This window comes from Nerophis lumbriciformis, linkage group LG26 (assembly GCF_033978685.3).
Source record: "Nerophis lumbriciformis linkage group LG26, RoL_Nlum_v2.1, whole genome shotgun sequence".
Classification (NCBI taxonomy): Eukaryota; Metazoa; Chordata; class Actinopteri; order Syngnathiformes; family Syngnathidae; genus Nerophis; species Nerophis lumbriciformis.
Window position 1 is genome coordinate 13,825,305 of NC_084573.2, and position 26,865 is coordinate 13,852,169.

Here is a 26,865-nt window from a genome sequence, read left to right on the forward strand (position 1 = left end):
CCACTCGGATCGGTCTAGTTCCTGCAAGGGCGAGGCGAACGCAAAAAAAGCCACCACGTTCTGCGCGATATAATGGCGGCAAATACGAAAGCTGTGAGGGAAAAAAAAGCTGCCTTTATAAAGTTAACAGCGCTCGTTTGTGCTCGTGAACGTGGCCTGTGTTCCTATTATTTTGAATGCTTTGAAGAAAAACGCGATATATTCGAACAGGCGGTGCCATTCCTACACCGCGGCGAAATACAACCATGAGACGCGTTGGTCATTTTGCATTGGGGGCACCAGATCGCGGTGTGGCGGAATAAAAACGTTGCATTTTCTGCCAAAGTTGCGATACAGGTGCAAAATTTTAATAAACGTGTGCTATAGTTGTCATGAATGTCGTTTTTTGCTGTCATTTCCCGCCGTCTCTCCTTGTCCTTTTCTCAAATTCTGTGCGAGGCAAGCTGGAAAAAAAAATGCCAATCTGCACCCGCTAGCTCGCCATTCATTTTTGCAATAACAGAATGTGTTGTCTACGCGATTAACTCGAGCAGTGATTCTCAAACTGTGGTACGTAAGCCAAAGAAGTAAACATCTACTGCATATGGAGTGTCATTGTTGATGATGTTGCCAATAATATTAAATGTATTTTGTTCAATAAAACCTCGGCCTTGTTTTTGATGCATACTTAGGCCTACTATAGGGATGTCCCGATCCGATATTTGGATCGGATCGGCCGCCGATATTTGCCAAAAAATGCGTATCGGCAAGGCATGGGAAAATGCCGATCCAGATCCAGTTTAAAAAAAAACTTCGGTCCGTGTTTTCCAACGCACCGACTTAAATAATACATTCCACTTTTCTGCTGCTCCCTAATTTCCGTTCCGCATTTTCCAGCACACCTTCAACACATCCACAGGTCTGTGGATTCTCACTCAGTTGCTTTTAGCTGCTGGCATTACAGGACAGGCTCTTCTCACTCTTTCCTGTGTCTCCCTCTCACAGACAGCAAGCGCACCTTCTTACACACGTCACGTCATACGTCACATACGTATACGTCCTCTTCGAGCAGAAAGGTAGCAGCATGGCTAACGTTAGCTGTGATGCTAGCGCAGCCGTGTGACCAACGTTCTCTCTAAGGTGCGCGCCTGTGCGATTGCGCACTGTTTAAGTGTCCTCTGCGCAGAGCAATTATATGCCACGCACAAAATCAAATTAAAAAATAAGCGCATAACAATTTTCGACACACGGACACGACAGAGAAAACAGTTTTCGTCATCATTGTTCAAATATTGTAACGTCTGTCGAGACGCTTATCTCCGTTCGGTGCCACACGCCCACCATCAAAATGCCGAGGCAAACATTTCCACATCAACACCGTATGAAAAAAATAGTGATTTTTTTAGTTGTGATTTCTTTCTCTGCATGAAAGTTTAAAAGTAGCATATATTAATGTAGTATGAAGAAGAATGTTTTAATGTAGACATGCAAGCCTTGAAAGAAAATTTTGAAAATCAAGACTACATTTCCTGCAAATGGGTGCATTTCTACCCTATATTTTAACTTTAGATTTATTCTCATATCAAACTCTTTTGGCTGTCTTTTTGACACTTACATCCGGCGCCCCCCTCCACACCCCGCATTATAAATAATGTAAATAATTCAATGTGATTATCTTGTGTGATGACTGCATTATGATGATAGTATGTATCTGATAGTATATATCTGTATCATGAATCCCCGACTTAAACAAGTTGAAAAACTTATTCGGGTCTTACCATTTAGTGGTCAATTGTACGGAATATGTACTTCACTGTGCAACCTACTAACAAAAGTCTCAATCAATCAATCAATCAAAACACACATAATCATCATACTGTTGTGATTATATGCATCAAGTGTTCATTCAAGGCTAAGGTAAAATATCGAGATATATATCGTGTATCGCAAAAAGGCCTTAAAATATCGCAATATTTAAAAAAGGCCATATCGCCCAGCCCTAGTTTCAATGATGCCATTTCTGTTTGTCATGTATAATTTTGTCTATTTTGTGTTTATCCTTGAATAAACAGGTCAGTTTCTTGTTACCAACCATTGTGTATTATTCAAACTCCCCTAATTCAGCAGGCTAGTTGTTATCAAGAGTACTAAAACCCTTTTCAACATGCTCGGATAGGCTAGTATCGGTCAGTATCGGTATCGGTCAGTATCGGTATCGGATCGGAAATGCAAAAACAATATCGGTATCGGAAGTGCAAAAACCTGGATCGGGACATCCCTAGCCTACTATGCTACTGTAGTCGAACGTTGGTCCATACGGTGGTACTTGAAGAGCCATACGTTTTCTGAGGTGGTAAAGTTTGAAAAAACACTAATCTCAAGGTTATACTTTGAAATTGAACACATTTATCTGTTAAAAGCAGAATTTGGCTTGATTGTTTGTTATTAGCCAGCTAATCTGCTTTTTTTCCCCCCCATTAAGATTCCCCTAAGATGTTTTTTTCCCCCCCCCAAAGGTAACCGTCGTAGTGGTGTGGATTATCACTCAAAAGATTGTGGCGTTTTAAAGCCTTGTTAAAATGTGCTGTAAAAGAATTACATTTGGGAGTAAAAATCCAAACAATGAGATGGGTAAAGAGAAAAAAGCGTGTTTGCCTCCACAGCTGCACTGATTGACTACAAGATGGTCTCCTTGCAGTTGCCATTTCTGTGGCGGCCGCCATGGCGCCACAACCTGTCGACGAGGTAGGCACACACGCGTTGCCATGCTGGGACAGTAAAATAGTACGACTTTTTTTAAAAAAGAAAGAAATTCAGACCTCCCATTGTGTCACAGGTGTGAGGTAGATGAAGCAAGGAGAGAGAGATTTAGGATTTCCTCCATCTCTGGGTGCGGTGGTGAGTTTGGGGCTCTTCGGCGGACGAGGACGAGCCCCCCAGGGGAGACGTGCCGTAGCGCTCCTCCTCCTCTGGGGGGCAGAGGTAGGCCGACGACCCCGGGCTGGAGGTAGACGCGTATTGGTCCTGAGAGCCTGCGGAAGGCGTCGGCGCCTTGTGCGGGCACTGAGCTACCATGTGCGCGATGCTCTGGCAGTAGTGGCATTTCTTTGGCTGGGGGGGCAGGCCACACTCCTTGGCGTGGTGGTCCAGACCTCCACAGTTATAACAGCTGCGGTGGATAGAGATACATCACATAACGTCACTGGGATGAGAGAACTGATATTCTGTAACTGCAGCTGCAATAACCCCAACTCGCCGCTAGATGGAGATATGACACTAGTGGGAATTATAAGTACAAAGGGACATAATTTAAGGATGTGACAAACTGTTTAGTGCCATTTTTCTACCAGCAAAATCATCATCATCATCGTCAAATTGTGTGATGAATTGCAACAATAATGAAAAACGATTAAACCAAACTGTTAAAGCCTCATAACCAATCAAAGGATAACAACTAAATAGTTGTAAGCAGTCAAATCAAAACATTGTAGTTTACTAACAGTTTTATAATAATATTTAAAGTGAAATATATTTTTTATCATTTAAAATCAAAATATATTCCCATCATAAATACAGTACAGGTCAAAAGTGTGGACACCTTCTGATTCAATGCGTTCCTTTACCGTATTTTTCGGAGTATAAGTCTCACCGGCCGAAAATGCATAATAAAGAAGGAAAAAAACCATATATAAGTCGCACTTTATTTGATAAAACCCAACACCAAGAATAGACATTTGAAAGGCAATTTAAAATAAATAAAGAATAGTGAACAACAGGCTGAATAAGTGTACGTTATATGAGGCATAAATAACCAACTGAGAACGTGCCTGGTATGTTAACGTAACATATTATGGTAAGAGTCATTCAAATAACTATAACATATAGAACATGCTATACGTTTACCAAACAATCTGTCACTCCTAATCGCTAAATCCCATGAAATCTTATACGTCTAGTCTCTTACGTGAATGAGCTAAATAATATTCTTTGATATTTTACGGTAATGTGTTAATAATTTCACACATAAGTCGCTCCTGAGTATAAGTCGCACCCCCGGCCAAACTATGAAAAAAACTGCGACTTATAGTCTGAAAAATACGGTATTTTCATGACTATTTACATTGTAGATTGTCACTGAAGGCATCAAAACTATGAATGAACACATGAGAAATCATTTACTTAACAAAAAACAGGTGAAATCACTGAAAACACGTTTTTTTCAAGAGGTAGTCACCTGAAATGGTTTTCACTTCACAGGTGTGCTTGAAGCTCATGGAGAGAATGCCAAGAGTGTGCAAAACAGTAATCAGAGCAAAGGGTGGCTATTTTGAAGAAACTAGAATACAAAACATGGTTTTAGTTATTTCACCTTTTTTTGTTAAGTACATAACTCCACATGTGTTCATTCATAGTTTTGATGCCTTCAGTGACAATCTACAATGTAAATAGTCATGGAAATAAAGAAAACGCATTGAATGAGGAGAAGGTGTGTCCAAACTTTTAGGCCTGTAAATTACCTTTCTTATTATTATTCCTCAAAAAAATGCAGATATCTACTATATTATTATTTGAGTAAAATCCCCCTTAATTGTCACATGATATTTAGTTCAACAAAAACTACCATAAAGATGGGGGACAGTGTGCCAAAGAATATATTTTGCCACAAAACTGATGGTTATAGTGTATTATTTATTTAATGTATCTAAATAAAAATACAAACATTTTAAAGGCTTTTTAAAACATGTTTAAAAATGTGTTTACGTTCACTATTTATAAATGGATCAAACAAAGCATATGTCTTCATTCATAGTTTTGATGCCTTCAGTGACAATCTACAATGTAAATAGTAGGGATGTCCGATAATGGCTTTTTTGCCGATAACCGATATTGTCCAACTCTTAATTACCGATACCGATATATACAGCCGTGGAATTAACACATTATTATGCCTAATTTGGACAACCAGATATGGTGAAGATAAAAAATATCCTTTTTTTTTTAATTAATAAAATAAAATACATTAAAAACATTTTCTTGAATAAAAAAGAAAGTAAAACAATATAAAAACAGTTACATAGAAACTAGTAATTAATGAAAATTAGTAAAATTAACTGTTAAAGGTTAGTACTATTAGTGGACCAGCAGCACGCATAATCATGTGTGCTTACGGACTGTATCCCTTGCAGACTTTATTGATATATATTGATATATAATGTAGGAACCAGAATATTAATAACAGAAAGAAACAACCCTTTTGTGTGAATGAGTGTGAATGAGTGTAAATGGGGGAGGGAGGTTGTTTGGGTTGGTGCACTAATTATAAGTGTATCTTGTGTTTTTTATGTTGATTTAATTAAACAATTTAAAAAAAAACGATACTGATAATTAAAAAAACGATACCGATAATTTCCGATATTACATTTTAAAGCATTTATCGGCCGATAATATCGGCAGGCTGATATTATCGGACATTTCTAGTAAATAGTCATGAAAATAAAGAAAACTTATTGAATGAGAAGGTGTGTCCAAACTTTTAGGCCTGTACTGTACATTTAAAAAAAATGACCTTTCTTATTACCATTCCTCAAAAAATTGCAGATATCTACTAATTAGAGAGCATTATTTGTGTAAAATCCCCCTAAATTGTCACATGACATTCAGTTTAACAAAAACTACCATAAAGATGGGGAACAGTGTGCCAAAGAATATATTTTACCACAAAACTGATAGTTATAGTGTATTATTTATTTAATGTAACTAAATAAAAATACAAACATTTTAAAGGCTTTTTTTATGACCTAAAACATGTTTAAAAATGTGTTTACGTTCACTATTTATAAATGGATTAAACAAAACATAACTTGCTAAAAAAATATTGAAAGAGACAAGATCTTTTATTTCATTGATATAAAATTAGATAAAACCGGAATTTCCATTCATTGTCAAATATAATTCTTCCGTGACTGATACATGTATTATAATAATAACTATTTAATATGATATAACATCTAATTAAATTGTATGTACATGATAATAACATTCAAATGTTTGGGGTTTTCACAACTATTGTAATTATTGGTGTACAATGGTAAATATTAGAGATGTCCTATAATGGCTTTTTTGCCGATATCCGATATTGTCCAACTCTTAATTACCGATTCCGATATCAACCGATACCGATATGTACAGTCGTGGAATTAACACATTATTATGCCTAATTTTGTTGTGAGGGCCCGCTGGATGCATTAAACAATGTAACAAGGTTTTCCAAAATAAATCAACTCAAGTAATGGAAAAAATCCCAACATTATTGAAGTCACAAAGTGCATTATTTTTTTTAACATGCCTCAAAACAGCAGCTTTGAATTTGGGACATGCTCTCCCTGAGAGAGCATGAAGAGGTTGAGGTGGGCGGGGTTGGGACAGCGGGGTTGGGGAGCGGGGGGGGGGGGGATGGGGGGTGTATATTGTAGCGTCTCGGAAGAGTTAGTGCTGCAAGGGCTTCTGGGTATTTGTTCTGTTGGGTTTATGTTGTGTTACGGTGCAGATGTTCTCCCGAAATGTGTTTGTCATTCTTGTTTGGTGTGGGTTCACTTTGTGGCGCATATTTGTAACAGTGTTAAAGTTGTTTATACGGCCACCCTCAGCTGTTGACCAAGTATGCATGCATTCACTTGTGTGTGAGAAAAACCGTAGATATTGTGTGACTGGGCCGGCATGCAAAGCAAGTGCCTTTAAGGTTTATCGGCGCTCTGTACTTCTTCTCCCTACATCCGTGTACACAGCGGCGTTTTAAAAAGTCATACATTTTACTTTTTAAAACCGATACCGATAATTTTGAAACAGATACCGATAATTTCCGATATTACATTTTAAAGCATTTATCGACCGATAATATCGGCAGTCCAATATTATCGGACATCCCCAGTAAATATGCTATTATGGACAGGCACATAGGGCTGTTAAAGACCCCAAGAAAAATATGAATTTCACGCAGAATATTTATATAAAAGCAGTGACTGATTTAGTAATCAATTTTGGCAAAGCAGCAAGGTGTCATAGTTTTGATGCCTTCAGTGACAATCTACAATGTAAATAGTCATGAAAATAAAGAAAATGAAATGAGGTGTGTCCAAACTTTTGGCCTGTACCGTTTATATAAATGAATAAATAAAAATAATGGTTTATAAGGTGTGTATGTATTCTCAAGAGCTTTAGGAAGGATTTTAAGTTGCCTATTGAATCCCCCCCCAAAAAACGCTTTTTTAATGATTTTCTTAAAAGGCTCTACTTAGTTACCGACAAAAATACTGTTACAAACTTGGGGTTTGTCTTAAAATTAATTGGAAAAACTACAATTAATGTATTGAGTGCTTTGCTACAACATTGTGATTTAACATTATATTTATCAATTATGCATATAATATGAGAGATAAAAATATCTACTGGGCTAAAGCCGCCTTTTGACAACACGGATTTCATAGATTTGCATGACAATGCTGTATATGGAGTATAATGCCTTCTGAAGTGGAGGCTTTGTTCCTTCCGGGGCTGATGGAGACCTGATGTATACATGAAGACGCCACATGAAAACGTGGCTGATTTATGTGACACTCTTTATGTTGCCTCGTTCTCTGAAAAGCTGCGTCACACCTGAACCTTCTAAAATTGTAATTACCTTGAAGGAAGCGTCAATGGAATAGCATGAAGGCTTTACATTTAAAATGTGATATGGTTACAAATAAAAGGAGGGATTTTTTTTCATAATGAAAGACATCGCAGATTCAGCATATTTGAGGAAAAAGAGCTACGGAATTGTGATGTATTATCTGTTTGAGGAGTGTGTGGTTCAAATTCCCACAGATGTTGCATGAAGCCTTCTCAAAAAGACCAGCAGGGGGCAGAGAAGTGGGGGCTAAAGATAATAGCCGGATGAGGTGGCCTAGCATCTCCACATGTTCCTCAGTGTTGCCTTTCAACCACCTGAGTCACAGTCACTTGACCACTGACACGGGATCGGTTGTCCTCGAATAGGCTGAATTATTCAGCCGTGTAAAAGGACCTTCTTCCGCATAGCGTTTCCTGCCTTCCGGACGGTCGCCCATCACCCAAATAATGAAAAGTATACAGTTTTACAATAACTGCTTTTATTGAAGGATGGCTGGATAGCTTAATGGATAGTATGTCCTAAGAACGGGACGAGGGTTCAAATCACAGTCAGGATCAATATTCTTGTTTTTATTCAAATGTTATTTGTATTTGTCGTATAATTTTTCCAACAGGGATGTCAAACTCAGGGCCAGCAGGCTAGATCTGGCCCACGAGTCATTTTGTGTGACCCGCAAAAGCCTGAAAAAATAATCAGTCAATTACCGTATTTTTCGGAGTATAAGTCGCTCCGGAGTATAAGTCTCACCGGCCGAAAATGCATAATAAAGAAGGAAAACAACATATATACGTCGCATTTTTGGGGGAAATTTATTTGATAAAAGCCAACACCAAGAATAGGCATTTGAAAGGCAATTTAAAATAAATAAAGAATAGTGAACAACAGGCTGAATAAGTGTACGTTATATGAGGCATAAATAACCAATTGAGAACGTGCCTGGTATGTTAACGTAACATATTATGGTAAGAGTCATTCAAATAACTATAACATATAGAACATGCTATACGTTTACCAAACAATCTGTCACTCTTCATCGCTAAATCCCATGAAATCTTATACGTCTAGTCTCTTACGTGAATGAGCTAAATAATATAATTTGATATTTTACGGTAACGTGTTAATAATTTCACACATAAGTCGCTCCTGAGTATAAGTCGCACCCCCGGCCAAACTATGAAAAAAACTGCGACTTAGAGTCCGAAAAATACGGTAAGTACTTTTTCTCTATGTCTATTTTGACAGTAAACATAAATGTTCTGCATGTAGTTGTATCTGTTTTAAACTTTAATATTATCTAATGCAACAAATATATTATCATACATTCCAACAAATTATTTGTTGAAATAAATATAAACACTTAAATATCTGCTTGACTTATGATTTCAAAGCAAGTCATCCGTGAAATTGTAAATGGCAGGTCAGTCGCCATAATTTTACCGTAAAAACCCCCCCCCAAAAAACAGGTGCCGTTTTTCCATTTACAGTGATACACTAGTAAAACATATTTTACGCTAAAATAAAAGGTAAATAGGTCGCCAGGATTTTACTGTTAAAAACAGTATTTCCATTCACTGTAAAAACAAAACTGTACATTTTACCTTAAAAAAACAGTGGTACTGATTTTCCATCAATAAAGTACGTTATCTTTTGATCTGCCTTGTTTGTACTGCATGCAGTTGTGATAGTGTTTACTCACATGTCTCCTCTGTACTCAGCCATGCAATCATTTGTCCATGTACCGTATTTTTCGGACAATAAATCGCAGTTTTTTTTCATAGTTTGGCCGGAGGTGCGATTTATACTCTGGAGCGATTTATGTGTGAAATTATTAACACATCACCGTAAAATATCAAATAATATTATTTATCTCATTCCCGTAAGAGACTAGGCGTATATCAGCAATCGTCACACACACACTTCAACCAATAACAATTTGGCGGGGGCGGGTCATGGCAGAAGTGCATTGTCTGCCTTTGGAGTTGGCAGAGTTGTTTAGAAGCGACACCGAGGAAAAAGATTTCATCGGATTTAGCGATTAGGAGTGACGGATTGTTTGGTAAACGTATAGCATGTTCTATATGTTCTAGTTATTTGAATGACTCTTACCATAATATGTTACGTTAACATACCAGGCACGTTCTCAGTTCGTTGTTTATGCGTCATATAACGTACACTTATTCAGCCTGTTGTTCACTATTCTTTATTTATTTTAAATTGCCTTTCACTCCTCTCTGAGCTGCCACCTTAACGTGGTAGAGGAGTTTGCGTGTCCCAATGATCCTAGGAGCTATGTTGTCCGGGGGCTTGATGCCCCCTGGTAGGGTCTCCCAAGACAAACTGGTCCTAGGTGAGGGATCAGACAAAGAGCAGCTCGAAGACCTCTATGAAAAAAACGATTAAGGAACCCAGATTTCCCTTGCCTGGACGCGGGTCACCGGGGCCCCCCTCTGGAGCCAGGCCCGCAGGTGGGGCACGATGGCGAGCGCCTGGTGGCCTGTCCCCATGGGGCACAGCCCGAAGAGGCAACGTGGGTCCCACCTCCAATGGGCTCACCACCCATAGCAGGGGCCATAGAGGTCGGGTGCGATGTGAGCTGGGCGGCAGCCGAGGGCAGGGCACTTGGCGGTCCGATCCTCGGCTACAGAAGCTAGCTCTTGGGACGTGGAACGTCACCTCGCTGGGGGGGAAGGAGCCTGAGCTAGTGCGCGAGGTGGAGAAGTTCCGACTAGATATAGTCGGACTCACTTCGACGCACAGCAAGGGCTCTGGAACCAATTCTCTCGAGAGGGGCTGGACTCTCTTCCACTCTGGCGTTGCCGGCAGTGAGAGGCGACGGGCTGGGGTGGCAATTCTTGTTTGCCCCCGGCTCAGAGCCTGTACGTTGGAGTTCAACCCGGTGGACGAGAGGGTAGCTTCCCTCCGCCTTCGGGTGGGGGAACGGGTCCTGACTGTGGTTTGTGCTTACGCGCCAAACCGCAGCTCAGAGTATCCACCCTTTTTGGATTCACTCGAGGGAGTACTTGAGAGTGCTCCCCCGGGTGATTCCCTCGTTCTACTGGGGGACTTCAATGCTCATGTTGGCTGCGACAGTGAAACCTGGAGAGGCGTGATTGGGAAGAATGGCTGCCCGGATCTGAACCCGAGCGGTGTTTTGTTATTGGACTTTTGTGCCCGTCACAGATTGTCCATAACGAACACCATGTTCAAACATAAAGGTGTCCATATGTGCACTTGGCACCAGGACACCCTAGGCCGCAGTTTCATGATCGACTTTGTAGTTGTGTCATCGGATTTGCGGCCTCATGTTTTGGACACTTGGGTGAAGAGAGGGGCGGAGCTTTCTACCGATCACCACCTGGTGGTGAGTTGGCTGCGATGGTGGGGGAGGATGCCGGACAGACCTGGCAGGCCCAAACGCATTGTGAGGGTTTGCTGGGAACGTCTGGCAGAGTCTCCTGTCAGAGAGAGTTTCAATTCCCACCTCCGGAAGAACTTTGAACATGTCACGAGGGAGGTGCTGGACATTGAGTCCGAATGGACCATGTTCCGCGCCTCTATTGTCGAGGCGGCTGATTGGAGCTGTGGCCGCAAGGTAGTTGGTGCTTGTCGTGGCGGTAATCCTAGAACCCGTTGGTGGACACCGGCGGTGAGGGATGCCGTCAAGCTGAAGAAGGAGTCCTATCGGGTTCTTTTGGCTCATAGGACTCCTGAGGCAGCGGACAGGTACCGACAGGCCAAGCGGTGTGCGGCTTCAGCGGTCGCAGAGGCAAAAACTCGGACATGGGAGGAGTTCGGTGAGGCCATGGAAAACGACTTCCGGACGGCTTCGAAGCAATTCTGGACCACCATCCGCCGCCTCAGGAAGGGGAAGCAGTGCACTATCAACACCGTGTATGGCGAGGATGGTGTTCTGCTGACCTCGACTGCGGATGTTGTGGATCGGTGGAGGGAATACTTCGAAGACCTCCTCAATCCCACCAACACGTCTTCCTATCAGGAAGCAGTGCCTGGGGAGTCTGTGGTGGGCTCTCCTATTTCTGGGGCTGAGGTTGCTGAGGTAGTTAAAAAGCTCCTCGGTGGCAAGGCCCCGGGGGTGGATGAGATCCGCCCGGAGTTCCTTAAGGCTCTGGATGCTGTGGGGCTGTCTTGGTTGACAAGACTCTGCAGCATCGCGTGGACATCGGGGGCGGTACCACTGGATTGGCAGAACGGGGTGGTGGTTCCTCTCTTTAAGAAGGGGAACCGGAGGGTGTGTTCTAACTATCGTGGGATCACACTCCTCAGCCTTCCCGGTAAGGTCTATTCAGGTGTACTGGAGAGGAGGCTACGCCGGATAGTCGAACCTCGGATTCAGGAGGAACAGTGTGGTTTTCGTCCTGGTCGTGGAACTGTGGACCAGCTCTATACTCTCGGCAGGGTCCTTGAGGGTGCATGGGAGTTTGCCCAACCAGTCTACATGTGTTTTGTGGACTTGGAGAAGGCATTCGACCGTGTCCCTCGGGAAGTCCTGTGGGGAGTGCTCAGAGAGTATGGGGTATCGGACTGTCTGATTGTGGCAGTCCGCTCCCTGTATGATCAGTGCCAGAGCTTGGTCCGCATTGCCGGCAGTAAGTCGGACACGTTTCCAGTGAGGGTTGGACTCCGCCAAGGCTGCCCTTTGTCACGGATTCTGTTCATAACCTTTATGGACAGAATTTCTAGGCGCAGTCAAGGTGTTGAGGGGATCTGGTTTTGTGGCTGCAGGATTAGGTCTCTGCTTTTTGCAGATGATGTGGTCCTGATGGCTTCATCTGGCCAGGATCTTCAGCTCTCACTGGATCGGTTCGCAGCTGAGTGTGAAGCGACTGTGATGAGAATCAGCACCTCCAAGTCCGAGTCCATGGTTCTCGCCCGGAAAAGGGTGGAGTGCCATCTCCGGGTTGGGGAGGAGATCTTGCCCCAAGTGAAGGAGTTCAAGTACCTCGGAGTCTTGTTCACGAGTGAGGGAAGAGTGAATCGTGAGATCGACAGGCGGATTGGTGCGGCGTCTTCAGTAATGCGGACGCTGTATCGGTCCGTTGTGGTGAAGAAGGAGCTGAGCCGGAAGGCAAAGCTCTCAATTTACCGGTCGATCTACATTCCCATCCTCACCTATGGTCATGAGCTTTGGGTTATGACCGAAAGGACAAGATCACGGGTACAAGCGGCCGAAATGAGTTTCCTCCGCCGGGTGGCGGGGCTCTCCCTTAGAGATAGGGTGAGAAGCTCTGCCATCCGGGAGGGGCTCAAAGTAAAGCCGCTGCTCCTCCACATCGAGAGGAGCCAGATGAGGTGGTTCGGGCATCTGGTCAGGATGCCACCCGAACGCCTCCCTAGGGAGGTGTTTAGGGCACGTCCGACCGGTAGGAGGCCGCGAGGAAGACCCAGGACACGTTGGGAAGACTATGTCTCCCGGCTGGCCTGGGAACGCCTCGGGGTCCCACAGGAAGAGCTGAACGAAGTGGCTGGGGAGAGGGAAGTCTGGGCTTCCCTGCTTAGGCTGCTGCCCCCGCGACCCGACCTCGGATAAGCGGAAGAAGATGGATGGATGGAGATGGAAATTGCCTTTCAAATGTCTATACTTGGTGTTGGATTTTATCAAATAAGTTTCCCCAAAAAATGCGACTTATACTCTAGTGCAGACCTGGGCAAATTAAGGCCCGGGGGCCACATGCGGAACTTTAAGCTTTTCAATCCGGCCCGCCGGACATTCGCAAAAAATTATTTTAGATCTTTAAGATGGAAAATGTAGCTGCCATTATGATCTGCAGTGATGTTTTCACTGCAGAATTTTACAACGAAGTTCTAAAGCTTAGTGAAATATCAGATATATCAGATTGTAGGTGGGTTTTTTTACCCTTCGCGCTCATATTTCGCTGTGTTTGTTGCATTTTTGTTGCATTGTTTCGCTTGATTGTAAAATATGTCGATCGAGAGGGGGTGTGACATGTGATATGTTGTCAATATTCAGTGGTTTAATCTTCATAGTTCATATTGTAAATCCCACATTCTTTATTTTCATGTACATTCTGGGTGTCTCATTTAGTAAAAAAAATGTAAAATTCAATTCCGTTTTTTAAGGCGGTCTGTCATAACGTTTTTAGCATTCAATCAGACATTATGGTGAGGTTTTGTATTAGTGTTCCTAAAAATAGATATACCGGCCCACAGGCACATTTTTTTCTCTAAATGTGGCCCCCCGAGGCAAAATAATTGCCCAGGCCTGCTCTAGTGCGACTTTTAATGTTTTTTTCCTTCTTTATTATGCATTTTTGGCCGGCACGATTTATACTCCGGAGCGATTTATAATCCGAAAAATATGGGTAGTTGCATATGTGTGTATGTTGTGTTTGTGTTTGGTATCTGTGTCCGTGCGTACGTATGTGATAATGGGGGCTATGGTTCATCAGGGTTTTGTTTTTAACTTTGTGTTGCATTTCTTTGATGTATGAAAAACGCTTTATAAATAAAGTTTGATTGATTGATTGATTGATTGATATCTTTTAAACTTTAATATTATCTAATAATGGTGCTCCTAACAGTGGTACTGTTTTTCCATTTACAGTAATATGCTGTAAAACAATTTCCCTTGTGGATCATTAAAATTTGTCCAAGTCAAAGTCTATAAAAAAAAATTTAAAACACGATAAATTCTATGTTAAAATTCTGGCGACAGAGCTGCCAGTTTTTTACCGCAAAACCTATGAAAAGAATGTAACAGTGTACATACAAAATATATAATAATCCAATGCATAGACAATTGTGCAACTATCATGAGGCAAATCTTTTTACATTTACACTGTATTCATATATTATTCGCTGTTACATGTGGCCCTCAATAAAAATGAGTTTGACACCCCTGGCTTAAAAACCTCTTAAGGCCCAAGCTGTTTGTTTACATGCTTTTTATTTCTCTTTGCTATTTGGGCTTATTGGACCCTAATTAGAATAAAAACTAAAAATCATCTTTTGATATGATGTACTTAGTCCATAAGTACACAAACGTGTACTTCATGTGTAGTGACATGCTAATTTTAATTTTTACACTTTATGTTAAACTCTTCTGACACCACCAGATAGCAGTATAAGTGTCCATATGTCGGCATAAGACCCCAATTCAGTAGTGTACACAATTTTGGAAATAAGAGCTAAAAGGTGCTGTCCACGCATGTGGCCACTAAGGCCTTTAGAGTTAAAGTGTGTGCCGAGATAAATTCCATCCCTCGGACAAATGTAACGGAGCAACCCATGGTCGGGAAGTTACCTCCGCAGAACAGGTGCAATGCAGCTTTTTAGAGGCGGTGGAGGGCGTGGGCAACATAAAGACTGCCACATGTGTACATAAATCAGTCTTTGTTTTCATGTGGTGTCCTCGTGTATACATCAGGTCCCGCAAAAGGACCCTCTCATGGAGACCTCAGTCACTGATTGTGCGATACACACAGCATTGTGATGCAAATCCTTCCCTACGCTCTTCAGCGTTAATGCTGCAAAATTGATTTTAGAGTAGCATCCATGTGATTCCTTGGCAATATAACCATAGCAACAGTCATGTGGGCTTTTAAAATATCTCGGTGCAGCCGTACATACAAACCCCGTTTCTATACGAGTTGGGAAATTGTGTTAGATGTAAATATAAACGGAATACAAGGATTTGTAAATCCTTTTCAACCCATATTCAATTGAATGCACTACAAAGACAACATATTTGATGTTCAAACTCATAAACTTTATTTTTTTTTTTTGCAAATAATAATTAACTTAGAATTTCATGGCTGCAACACGTGCCAAAGTAGTTGGGAAAGGGCATGTTCACCACTGTGTTACATGGCCTTTCCTTTTAACAACACTCAGTATACGTTTGGGAACTGAGGAGACACATTTTTTAAGCTTCTCAGGTGGAATTCTTTCCCATTCTTGCTTGATGTACAGCTTAAGTTGTCCAACAGTCCGGGGGTCTCCGTTGTGGTATTTTAGGCTTCATAATGCGCCACAGATTTTCAATGGGAGACAGGTCTGGACTACAGGCAGGCCAGTCTAGTACCTGCACTCTTTTACTATGAAGCCACGTTGATGTAACATGTGGCTTGGCATTGTCTTGCTGAAATAAGCATGGGCTTCCATGGTAATGTTGCTTGGATGGCAACATATGTTGCTCCAAAACCTGTATGTACCTTTCAGCATTAATGGGGCCTTCACAGATGTGTAAGTTACCCATGTCTTGGGCACTAGTACACACACATACCATCACACATGCTGGCTTTTCAACTTTGCGCTTATAACAATCCGGATGGTTCTTTTCCTCTTTGGTCCGGAGGACACGACGTCCACAGTTTCCAAAAACAATTTGAATTGTGGACTCGTCAGACCACAGAACACTTTTCCACTTTGTATCAGTCCATCTTAGATGAGCTCAGGCCCAGCGAAGCCGACGGCGTTTCTGGGTGTTGTTGATAAACGGTTTTCGCCTTGCATAGGAGAGTTTTAACTTGCACTTACAGATGTAGCGACCAACTGTAGTTACTGTCAGTGGGTTTCTGAAGTGTTCCTGAGCCCATGTGGTGATATCCTTTACACACTGATGTCGCTTGTTGATGCAGTACAGTCTGAGGAATCGAAGATCACGGGCATAGCTGCTTACGTGCAGTGATTTCTCCAGATTCTCTAAACCCTTTGATGATATTACGGACCGTAGATTGTGAAATCCCTAAATTCCTTGCAATAGCTGGTTGAGAAAGGTTTTTCTTAAACTGTTCAACAATTTGCTCACGCATTTGTTGACAAAGCGGTGACCCTCGCCCCGTCCTTGTTTGTGAATGACTGAGCATTTCATGGAATCTACTTTTATACCCAATCATGGCACCCACCTGTTCCCAATTTGCCTGTTCACCTGTGGGATGTTCCAAATAAGTGTTTGATGAGCATTCCTCAACTTTATCAGTATTTATTGCCACCTTTCCCAACTTCTTTGTCACGTGTTGCTGGCATCAAATTCTAAAGTTAATGATTATTTGCAACAACAAAAAATGTTTATCAGTTTGAACATCAAATATGTTGTCTTTGTAGCATATTCGACTGAATATGGGTTGAAAATAATTTGCAAATCATTGTATTCCGTTTATATTTACATCTAACACAATTTCCCAACTCATATGGAAACGGGGTTTGTACATGCAACATAAGGATACAAGTATTTATCAAGGTACCCCTCTTTAGGTGTTTTATCAAGACATTTTGGACAATTGATTTCCTTGCAAGTAAGGTGTCCCAATACTTTTCTCCAACATAGTGTCACAGACACTTCTGTTAAACGTACTGACCGGTCTCCCTTTGGTTTGCGCTTCTGGAGCGGGACCTTCCCTTTCGGTCTCCTCTCGCTGCCTGCACAGGGTCCCCCGCCCGGTCCGGTCACCCGCAAGGACTCGAGGCCTTTGGAGGACTTCTTGTAGGTGAACTCCACCTGCACGCCCTCCTTTAAGCTTCGGAAGCCCTCCATCACCAGCTTGCTCTGAAAGACAGGGTGTGGAAAAAGAGCACATTTAGTGTTTTTTGGGGGCACTTCTTTGCTACACTTGCATAACTTGGGAGTATAGTTGTACGATATACCGGTATTAGTATAGTACCGCGATACTAATGAATCATATTTGGTACTATATTGCCTCTAAAAAGTACCGGTCAACCCGTCGTCCTCACGTCGTGTCATTGCTGGTTTTACGAGCAAAGAAGCATGTTCGGCAGCGCACAATCACAGAGTACTTACAAGCAGACAATGTGTGTAGACAGAAAAGGGAGAATGACGCATTTTGGCTTAAAAACTAACGATAAATGTGAAGTTATAACACTGAAACGCCCTCAGGAAGAGGTGCTTTAAGACAAGCTAGCGGCTAAAGTCCATCCGCAGTCTGCAGTATTGTAGCTACTTCTAAATCACTAATCATATCCTTCATGGCGACAAATAAAGTGAGTTTCTTACAAGTATCATTATCACTGCAGGACGAGGAATAGCTAAACATGCTTCACTACACACCGTAGCTCACCGGCGTCACAATGTAAACAAACGCCATGGGTGGATCTACACCTGACATCCACTGTAATGATACCAAGTACAGGCACGTATCCAGTCGATACTACTATGATTACATCGATATTTTTAGCATCACAAAATCTTATTTCGTTTTTTTTTAAATTCACATTATGTTTATTAACTCAGGAAATACGTCCCTGGACACATGAAAACTTTGAATATGACCAATGTATGATCCTGTAACTACTTGGTATCGGATTGATACCTAAATTTGTGGTATCATCCAAAACTAATGTAAAGCATCCAAACAACAGAAGAATAAGTGATTATTACATTTTAACAGAAGTGTAGATAGAACATGTTAAAATAGAAAGTAAGCAGATATTAACAGTAAATGAACAAGTACGGTAGATTAATAATTCATTTTCTACCACTTGTCCCTCATAATTTTGACAAAATAATAGAATGGAAAATGACACAATATGTTACTGCATATGTCAGCAGATAAATTAGGAGCCTTTGTTTGCTTGCTTACTTCTAAAAGACAAGTTGTCTTGTATGTTCACCATTTTATTTAAGGACAAACTTGCAATAAGAAACTTATGTTTAATGTACCCTAAGATTTCTTGTTAAAATAAAGCCAATAATGCAATTTTTTGTGGTCCCTTTTATTTAGAAAAGTACCGAAAAGTATCGAAATACAATACAATCGGGACAACACTACCTGGAAGTTTTGCTAAAAACATTGCCTTGTACAGTCAATGAAGGTTTTATGATGCATCAGTTTGACACTGGAACATATGTATTTATTTATTTATTTTGCTATTATTTCCTACAGAAAATCAAATAATTGTTTGCGTTAGACATGGTTTCCAGTTCATAAGCAGGTAAAACAATAAAACACTTGACTTTAATGACAAAAAACCCAAGTCGGAGCACATAAAAACACCACTTTTTATACCACTTTAGACCAGAGAAACTTTTTTCACATTAATTATTATTTCCAGGTGTATTCCTTACAATATGAAATACGACTACATTCTGGCAAGAACAAGCTGACTGATGATATAAGACGTGCACAAACTGCCACAAGACTCTATCCACCCTGTACTTATCTCACATGTACTTGCAGGGCTGCGTTAATCTGCTTTTCACAGAGGCACCACTTCCTATTCCTTCCTCTGGGGAGGACGATTTAATAATTTTCTCTTGTGTGTTCTATCCACCATCCATCCTATCCGCATCATCACCGCTGATTGATTTAGTTCCCGCTGAACCACTGTACGACGAATTATGTCTTCCTGATGGTACACAACAGACGCCTGATAAAGGATTGTGGGGAGATGGGGCTGCAACCGTGACCTTGGCGAGCCGCAGCAGATCGCGGCGTTCCGTAGGTAAACACACCCCCACGCCAGCATGCAGGTGGGGGGCAGAGCAGTCACGACGCCATATAACATGCAACACCTCTGTTGTATGTGCAGTGTGTGTATAGGAGACACACTAAAGCACGGGTGATATCAAATGAAAGTGTGCTCCTCCAATATGGCTGTTACCATGACAACAATATATTTATCAAAAAATATATTTTTATAGGCCACAAATATAGAGTTAATTATCAATATTAATACCATTTAATTAAATATTCAAGGACCTTGCCCAAAATGTAACAAACATTATGTAACTAATAATTAATAAGCGGCATAAAAATAATACATCGTTGACAATTACCGGTAGTAGAAAATAATAAATCAGAATAAGTGCAAATATTAAATAAAGTACATTAAAAACATTGAGGATAGTTAATACTGCATGGAGTAAAAAAAACATTTAATATTGAATCGCCCAAATTTCTGGATACAAATCAAGCAATAATTTATTGGCTGATGATCAATCATTGTTGAATTTGGCATAATCTGGGTTATTTTGGAGAGTTGTTATGGTAGACTTTGACCTTAAATCTAAAAATAACCAACTGTAATAGGCTACAGTACACAGTCATAAAATAAAATAAATCATCGACAACGAATAACAAAAGGCTGAAATAAGTGCATGTATTAAAAAAAGACAAATACATCAAAAACATTGATAATTAATACTGCATGGAGTAAAAAAAAACATGTTTTGAATCGCCCAAACTGCTGGATATAAATAGCAATAATTTATTGGTGGATGATTATTAGTGAAATAAGTGCAGATATTAAATAAAGACAAATACATACAAAATATTGAGGATAATTAATACTACATGGAGTAAAAAAAAATGTTTTGATTGCCTACATTTCTGGATATAAATCAAGCAATAATTTATTGGTGGATGATTAATTAGCTGGTGATCAATTATTGTTGAATTTGGCATAATCGGGGTTATTTTGGAGAGTTGTCATAGTAGACTTTGACCTTAAATCTAAAAACTGTAATAGGCTACAGTACACAGTCATAAAATTAAAATACATCATTGACAACGAATTTAAAAAAAAAGAAGCTAAAATAAGTACAGATATTAAATAAAGGCAAATACATCAAAAACATTGAGAATAATCATATAAAAACTGGGGTAAAAACAAATCCCCCAATTTCATAAGTCATTTCTGGTATAAATCAAGCAATAATTTATTGGTGGATGATTAATTGGCTGATGATCAGTTATTGTTGAATTTGGCATAATCTGGGTTATTTTGTAGAGTTGTTATAGTAGACTTTGACCTTAAATCTAAAAACTGTAATAGGCTACAGTACAGAGTCATAACATTAAAAATAAATCATTGACAACGAATGAAAAAAAAGGTTGAAATAAGTGCAGATATTAAATAAAGACAAATACATCAAAAACATTGAGAATAATCATATAAATACTGGAGTCAGAAAATCGCCCAATTTTATAAGTAATTTCTGGTATAAATCAAGCAATAATTTATTGGTGGATGATTAATTGGCTGATGATCAATTAATGTTGAATTTGGCATAATCTGGGTTATTTTGTAGAGTGTTGTAGTAGACTGACCTTAAATCTAAAAATAACCAACTGTAATAGGCTACAGTACACAGTCATAAAATACAAATAAATCATTGACAATGAATTTAAAAAAAAAAAAGGTTGAAATAAGTGCAGATATTAAATAAAGACAAATACATCAAAAACATTGAGGATAATTATATAAATACTGGAGTCAGAAAATCGCCCAATTTCATAAGTAATTTCTGGAATAAATCAAGCAATAATTTATTGGTGGATGATTAATTAGCTGGTGATCAATTATTGTTGAATTTGGCATAATCTGGGTTATTTTGGAGAGTTGTCATAGTAGACTTTGACCTTAAATCTAAAAACTGTAATAGGTTACAGTACACAGTCATAAAATAAAAATAAATAATTGACAACGAATTTAAAAAACAAAAGGCTAAAATAAGTGCAGATATTAAATAAAGACAAATACATAAGAAATATTGAGGATAATCATATAAATACTGGAGTCAGAAAATCGCCCAATTTCAAAAGTAATTTCTGGTATAAATCAAGCAATAATTTATTGGTGGATGATTAATTGGCTGATGGTCAGTTATTGTTGAATTTGGCATCATCTGGGTTATTTTGAAGAGTTGTCATAGTAGACTTTGACCTTAAATCTAAAAACTGTAATAGGCTACAGTACACAGTCATCACATTAAAATAAATCATTGACTACGAATTAAAAAAAAAAAAAGGCTGAAATAAGTGCAAATATTAAATAAAGACAAATACATCAAAAATATTGAGGATAATTAACACTACATGGAGTAAAAAAACATGTTTTGAATCGCCTAAATTGCTGGATATAAATCAAGCAATAATTTGTTGGTGGATGACTAATTAGCTGGTGATCAATTATTGTTGAATTTGGCATAATCGGAGTTATTTTGAAGAGTTGTCATAGTAGACTTTGACCTTAAATCTAAAAACTGTAATAGGCTACAGTACACAGTCATAAAATTAAAATAAATCATTGACAACGAATTTAAAAAAAAAAGAGGCTAAAATAAGTGCAGATATTAAATAAAGGCAAATACATCAAAAACATTGAGAATAATCATATAAAAACTGGGGTAAAAACAAATCCCCCAATTTCATAAGTCATTTCTGGTATAAATCAAGCAATAATTTATTGGTGGATGATTAATTGGCTGATGATCAGTTATTGTTGAATTTGGCATAATCTGGGTTATTTTGTAGAGTTGTTATAGTAGACTTTGACCTTAAATCTAAAAACTGTAATAGGCTACAGTACAGAGTCATAACATTAAAAATAAATCATTGACAACGAATGAAAAAAAAGGTTGAAATAAGTGCAGATATTAAATAAAGACAAATACATCAAAAACATTGAGAATAATCATATAAATACTGGAGTCAGAAAATCGCCCAATTTTATAAGTAATTTCTGGTATAAATCAAGCAATAATTTATTGGTGGATGATTAATTGGCTGATGATCAATTAATGTTGAATTTGGCATAATCTGGGTTATTTTGTAGAGTGTTGTAGTAGACTGACCTTAAATCTAAAAATAACCAACTGTAATAGGCTACAGTACACAGTCATAAAATACAAATAAATCATTGACAATGAATTTAAAAAAAAAAAAGGTTGAAATAAGTGCAGATATTAAATAAAGACAAATACATCAAAAACATTGAGGATAATTATATAAATACTGGAGTCAGAAAATCGCCCAATTTCATAAGTAATTTCTGGAATAAATCAAGCAATAATTTATTGGTGGATGATTAATTAGCTGGTGATCAATTATTGCTGAATTTGGCATAATCTGGGTTATTTTGGAGAGTTGTCATAGTAGACTTTGACCTTAAATCTAAAAACTGTAATAGGTTACAGTACACAGTCATAAAATAAAAATAAATAATTGACAACGAATTTAAAAAACAAAAGGCTAAAATAAGTGCAGATATTAAATAAAGACAAATACATAAGAAATATTGAGGATAATCATATAAATACTGGAGTCAGAAAATCGCCCAATTTCAAAAGTAATTTCTGGTATAAATCAAGCAATAATTTATTGGTGGATGATTAATTGGCTGATGGTTAGTTATTGTTGAATTTGGCATCATCTGGGTTATTTTGAAGAGTTGTCATAGTAGACTTTGACCTTAAATCTAAAAACTGTAATAGGCTACAGTACACAGTCATCACATTAAAATAAATCATTGACAACGAATTAAAAAAAAAAAAAGGCTGAAATAAGTGCAAATATTAAATAAAGACAAATACATCAAAAATATTGAGGATAATTAACACTACATGGAGTAAAAAAACATGTTTTGAATCGCCTAAATTGCTGGATATAAATCAAGCAATAATTTGTTGGTGGATGACTAATTAGCTGGTGATCAATTATTGTTGAATTTGGCATAATCGGAGTTATTTTGAAGAGTTGTCATAGTAGACTTTGACCTTAAATCTAAAAACTGTAATAGGCTACAGTACACAGTCATAAAATTATAATAAATCATTGACAACGAATTTAAAAAAAAAAGAGGCTAAAATAAGTGCAGATATTAAATAAAGACAAATACATAAGAAATATTGAGGATAATTAGTACTACATGGAGTAAAAAAATTTTTTGAATCGCCTAAATTTCTGGATATAAATCAAGCAATAATTTATTGGTGGATGATTAATTGGCTGGTGATAAATTGTTGAATTTGGCATAATCGGGGTTATTTTGGAGAGTTGTCATAGTAGACTTTGACCTTAAATCTAAAAATAACCAACTGTAATAGGCTACAGTACACAGTCATAAAATACAAATAAATCATTGACAACGAATTAAAAAAAAAAAAGATTGAAATAAGTGCAAATATTAAATAAAGACAAATACATCAAAAACATTGAGGATAATTATATAAATACTGGAATCAGAAAATCGCCCAATTTCATAAGTAATTTCTGGTATAAATCAAGCAATAATTTATTGCTGGATGATTAATTGGCTGGTGATCAATTATTGTTGAATTTGGCATAATCGGGGTTATTTTGGAGAGTTGTCATAGTAGACTTTGACCTTAAATCTAAAAATAACCAACTGTAATAGGCTACAGTACACAGTCATAAAATAAAAAATAAATCATTGACAACGAATGAAAAAAAAGGTTGAAATAAGTGCAGATATTAAATAAAGACAAATACATTACAAACATTGAGAATAATCATATAAATACTGGAGTAAAAAAAAACAAATCGCCCAAATTCATAAGTCATTTCTGGTATAAATCAAGCAATAATTTATTGGTGGATGATTAATTGGCTGATGATTAGTTATTGTTGAATTTGGCATGATCTGGGTTATTTTGAAGAGTTGTTATAGTCGACTTTTAAAAAAAATTCATTTATTAATCAATACAACAAAACAATATACAACAAAACCAAAATAATTTAATCCAATTCCAAAACCAAACCCGACCCAGCAACATTCAAAATAGCAATAAACAGAGCAATTGAGAGCAATTGAGGACACACAAACATGACACAGAACAATCTAAAAGTAGTGAGACAAAAAGGAATATTATCAACAACAGTATCAATATTAGTAATAATTTCAACATAGCAGTGATTAAAAATCCTTCATTGATATTATCATTCCAAACATTAATTTAAAAAAACATAATAAGTCATATCTGGGTTCATTTAGTAGTTAAAACAAATTTAAATAATGTATAAATCAAGCAATAATTTATTGGTGGATGATTAATTGGCTGATGGTCAGTTATTGTTGAATTTGACATAATCTGGGTTATTTTGTAGAGTTGTTATAGTATACTTTGACCTTAAATCTAAAAACTGTAATAGACTACAGTACACAGTCATAAAATAAAAAATAAATCATTGACAACGAATGAAAAAAAAAAAAGGTTGAAATAAGTGCAGATATTAAATAAGACAAATACGTCAAAAACATTGACAATAATCATATAAATACTGGAGTAAAGAAAATCTGGTATAAATCAAGCAATAATTTATTGGTGGATGATCAACAAATAAAAATAAAAGGTACACAGAACAGTACACAAAAACTTAATCTAAAATTGATGTTGAAGAAGAAAGTAACAATCCTTGCCACGACGAACATACAGATGTGTATAGTTAAGGTAAATGTATCTATTGCAATCTCTAGCTCTTTTTGCCACTCGAGGGTAAGATGATGGAGGGCTCGCCTATTTCAGCCTTTCAGGTATTGGATTTGGCCTTAAGGGAAGGGCGAAGGACGCAGGTAGGAAAATGATTGTGAACAACAAATGCAGAAAGAGTGAATAAAAAAACCGAAGGGATCTTGTGATTTCCTGTCACTGGGAAAAGATCAATGCTGAGCTGGGGGACTTTTAATTGGGAAAGTGATCCAACTGAACAAGAAGCTGAACCTTTTCCCGTCACAGCATGACTCCTTCGTAATCTTCTGACTAAGAGTGAATAATCGTTGCCGCTTGCCTCTCCAGGTCTTGGGACCGCCATCCCTCCAAAAATGACTACCCCCGCCCCCTGAAAAACACCCACTCTACTCCAAGCGCATGCAACTTCCACAACAACCCCTTTTGTTCAGCAGCACACATCTCCTCTTTACAGGAAGTGGCGTATCAGTCCATTCTTGCACATCTCAGTAAGTCACATTTACACGCACACAATATTTGTGTATTATTGGCGTCAAAATAGTGAGCATATTTATGGGACGAGTATGCATCCTACCCTAATATGACTCAGCAACTTTATCAACGTCCTGCATATATCCGTAACTGAAATTTTTGAAGGGAAGAAAGGGGGGAAAAAAACTATACATCAGAGGTGTCAATGTCGTTTTCACTGAGGGCCACATCGCATTTATGTTTGGCCGCTTCTAACAGTGAATACTATTATTACAAAATGTAGTGTATATTACTGTAAATGAAAAAACAGTACTGCTGTTTTTATGGTAAAAAAAAAAAAAGGCAGCTCAGTTGCCAGACTTTTCCTGTAAAATGTACATAAATACATTTTAGAATATGGAATTTTACAGTAAAATGTTGGCACCTGAACCGCCAGTAGTACTGTAGATTTTTCGGTGTATTACTATTATTTTTATATATTTACACATTGTTTTTCTTGCATGCACACATCGCACTGTATGGAATGGCCTCAATCTCGTTACCCTGCGTAATGACAATAAAGCTGATTCTGATTCTGATTCTAAATGCCAAAACGGCACCCCAGTTTATTACAGTAAAAACAAATTGTTTTTTTCATTTAGAGAAAAATGCTGTAAAAACCACAGTAAAATTCACAATTTTACCATGAAATCTATTGATACTGCTACTGATGGATAACTGGCTTTGAAATCATTATTATTACTATTTATTTATATATATATATTTTTTAATGGTTTGAATGTTTAATATGTTTTTGCATAATTATACAATATTTAAGTTAACATAATTTGCGACTACATGGAGTAATTTTTTTTTCCCCCAAAATAAAAAGAAAGAATACATTTAGTAAGAAAAGTTACAGTACTTTATTGGTACATATTTCCAGGCTTTTGAGAGCCAAATAAAATGAAGTGGTGGGCCACATCTGGCCCCCGGGCCTTGAGTTTGACACCTGTGGCCTACATAAATTGGATTTGCCTATTTTCTATTTTAAAGTTGAGAAAAAAAAAACATCCATCTTCTTATGCTTATCTGAAATTGGGTCGCGGGGGCAGCAGCCTAAGCAAAGAATGCAAACATTATATTAAAAACAGGGGTGTCCAATAGTGCGGCCCGCAGCTTCAGTTTTGCTGGCCCGAAGGATATTGTTTGATAAAAAAATAAAAGTTAAAATATATAAAAATAAATAATTGTGATGTAATGCGAAATAAAGCTAAAGATGTGATAGTAATAACTCATGTGTGTCCAAACTTCTTGCATGGAGGGTCCACATCCTGAAAAGTCAAAGTATGCAAGGACAAATTTGATTTTCTCTTATTTCATTAAAAAAAGCAAAAAAAATAAATGTTGTGTCCAGTGTTTAAAGACAAGGGTCAGGTTTGTGTTATAAGTCAGTGGTCCCCAACCTTTTTGTAACTGCGGACCGGTCAACGTTTTTTTTTTGTTTTTTTTGGGGGCATAAAAAAATACAATCATGTGTGCTTATGGATTGTATCCCTGC

General features: G+C 38.3%; 1 protein-coding gene across 1 annotated transcript in view; it reads right to left on the minus strand.

Annotated features, from left to right (window-relative positions):
- Window positions 1–2,611: 2,611 nt before the first annotated feature.
- Window positions 2,612–26,865, minus strand: part of lin28b (lin-28 homolog B (C. elegans)) — a 55,477-nt gene continuing 31,223 nt past the window's right edge. The window contains exons 3-4 of the mRNA XM_061986791.2: window positions 16,987–17,174; window positions 2,612–3,148 (exon numbers count right to left, since the gene is read on the minus strand). Of these exons, the coding sequence (XP_061842775.1) occupies window positions 2,848–3,148; window positions 16,987–17,174 (489 nt within the window). The 3' untranslated portion in view covers window positions 2,612–2,847. The remainder of the gene's footprint in view (window positions 3,149–16,986; window positions 17,175–26,865) is intronic.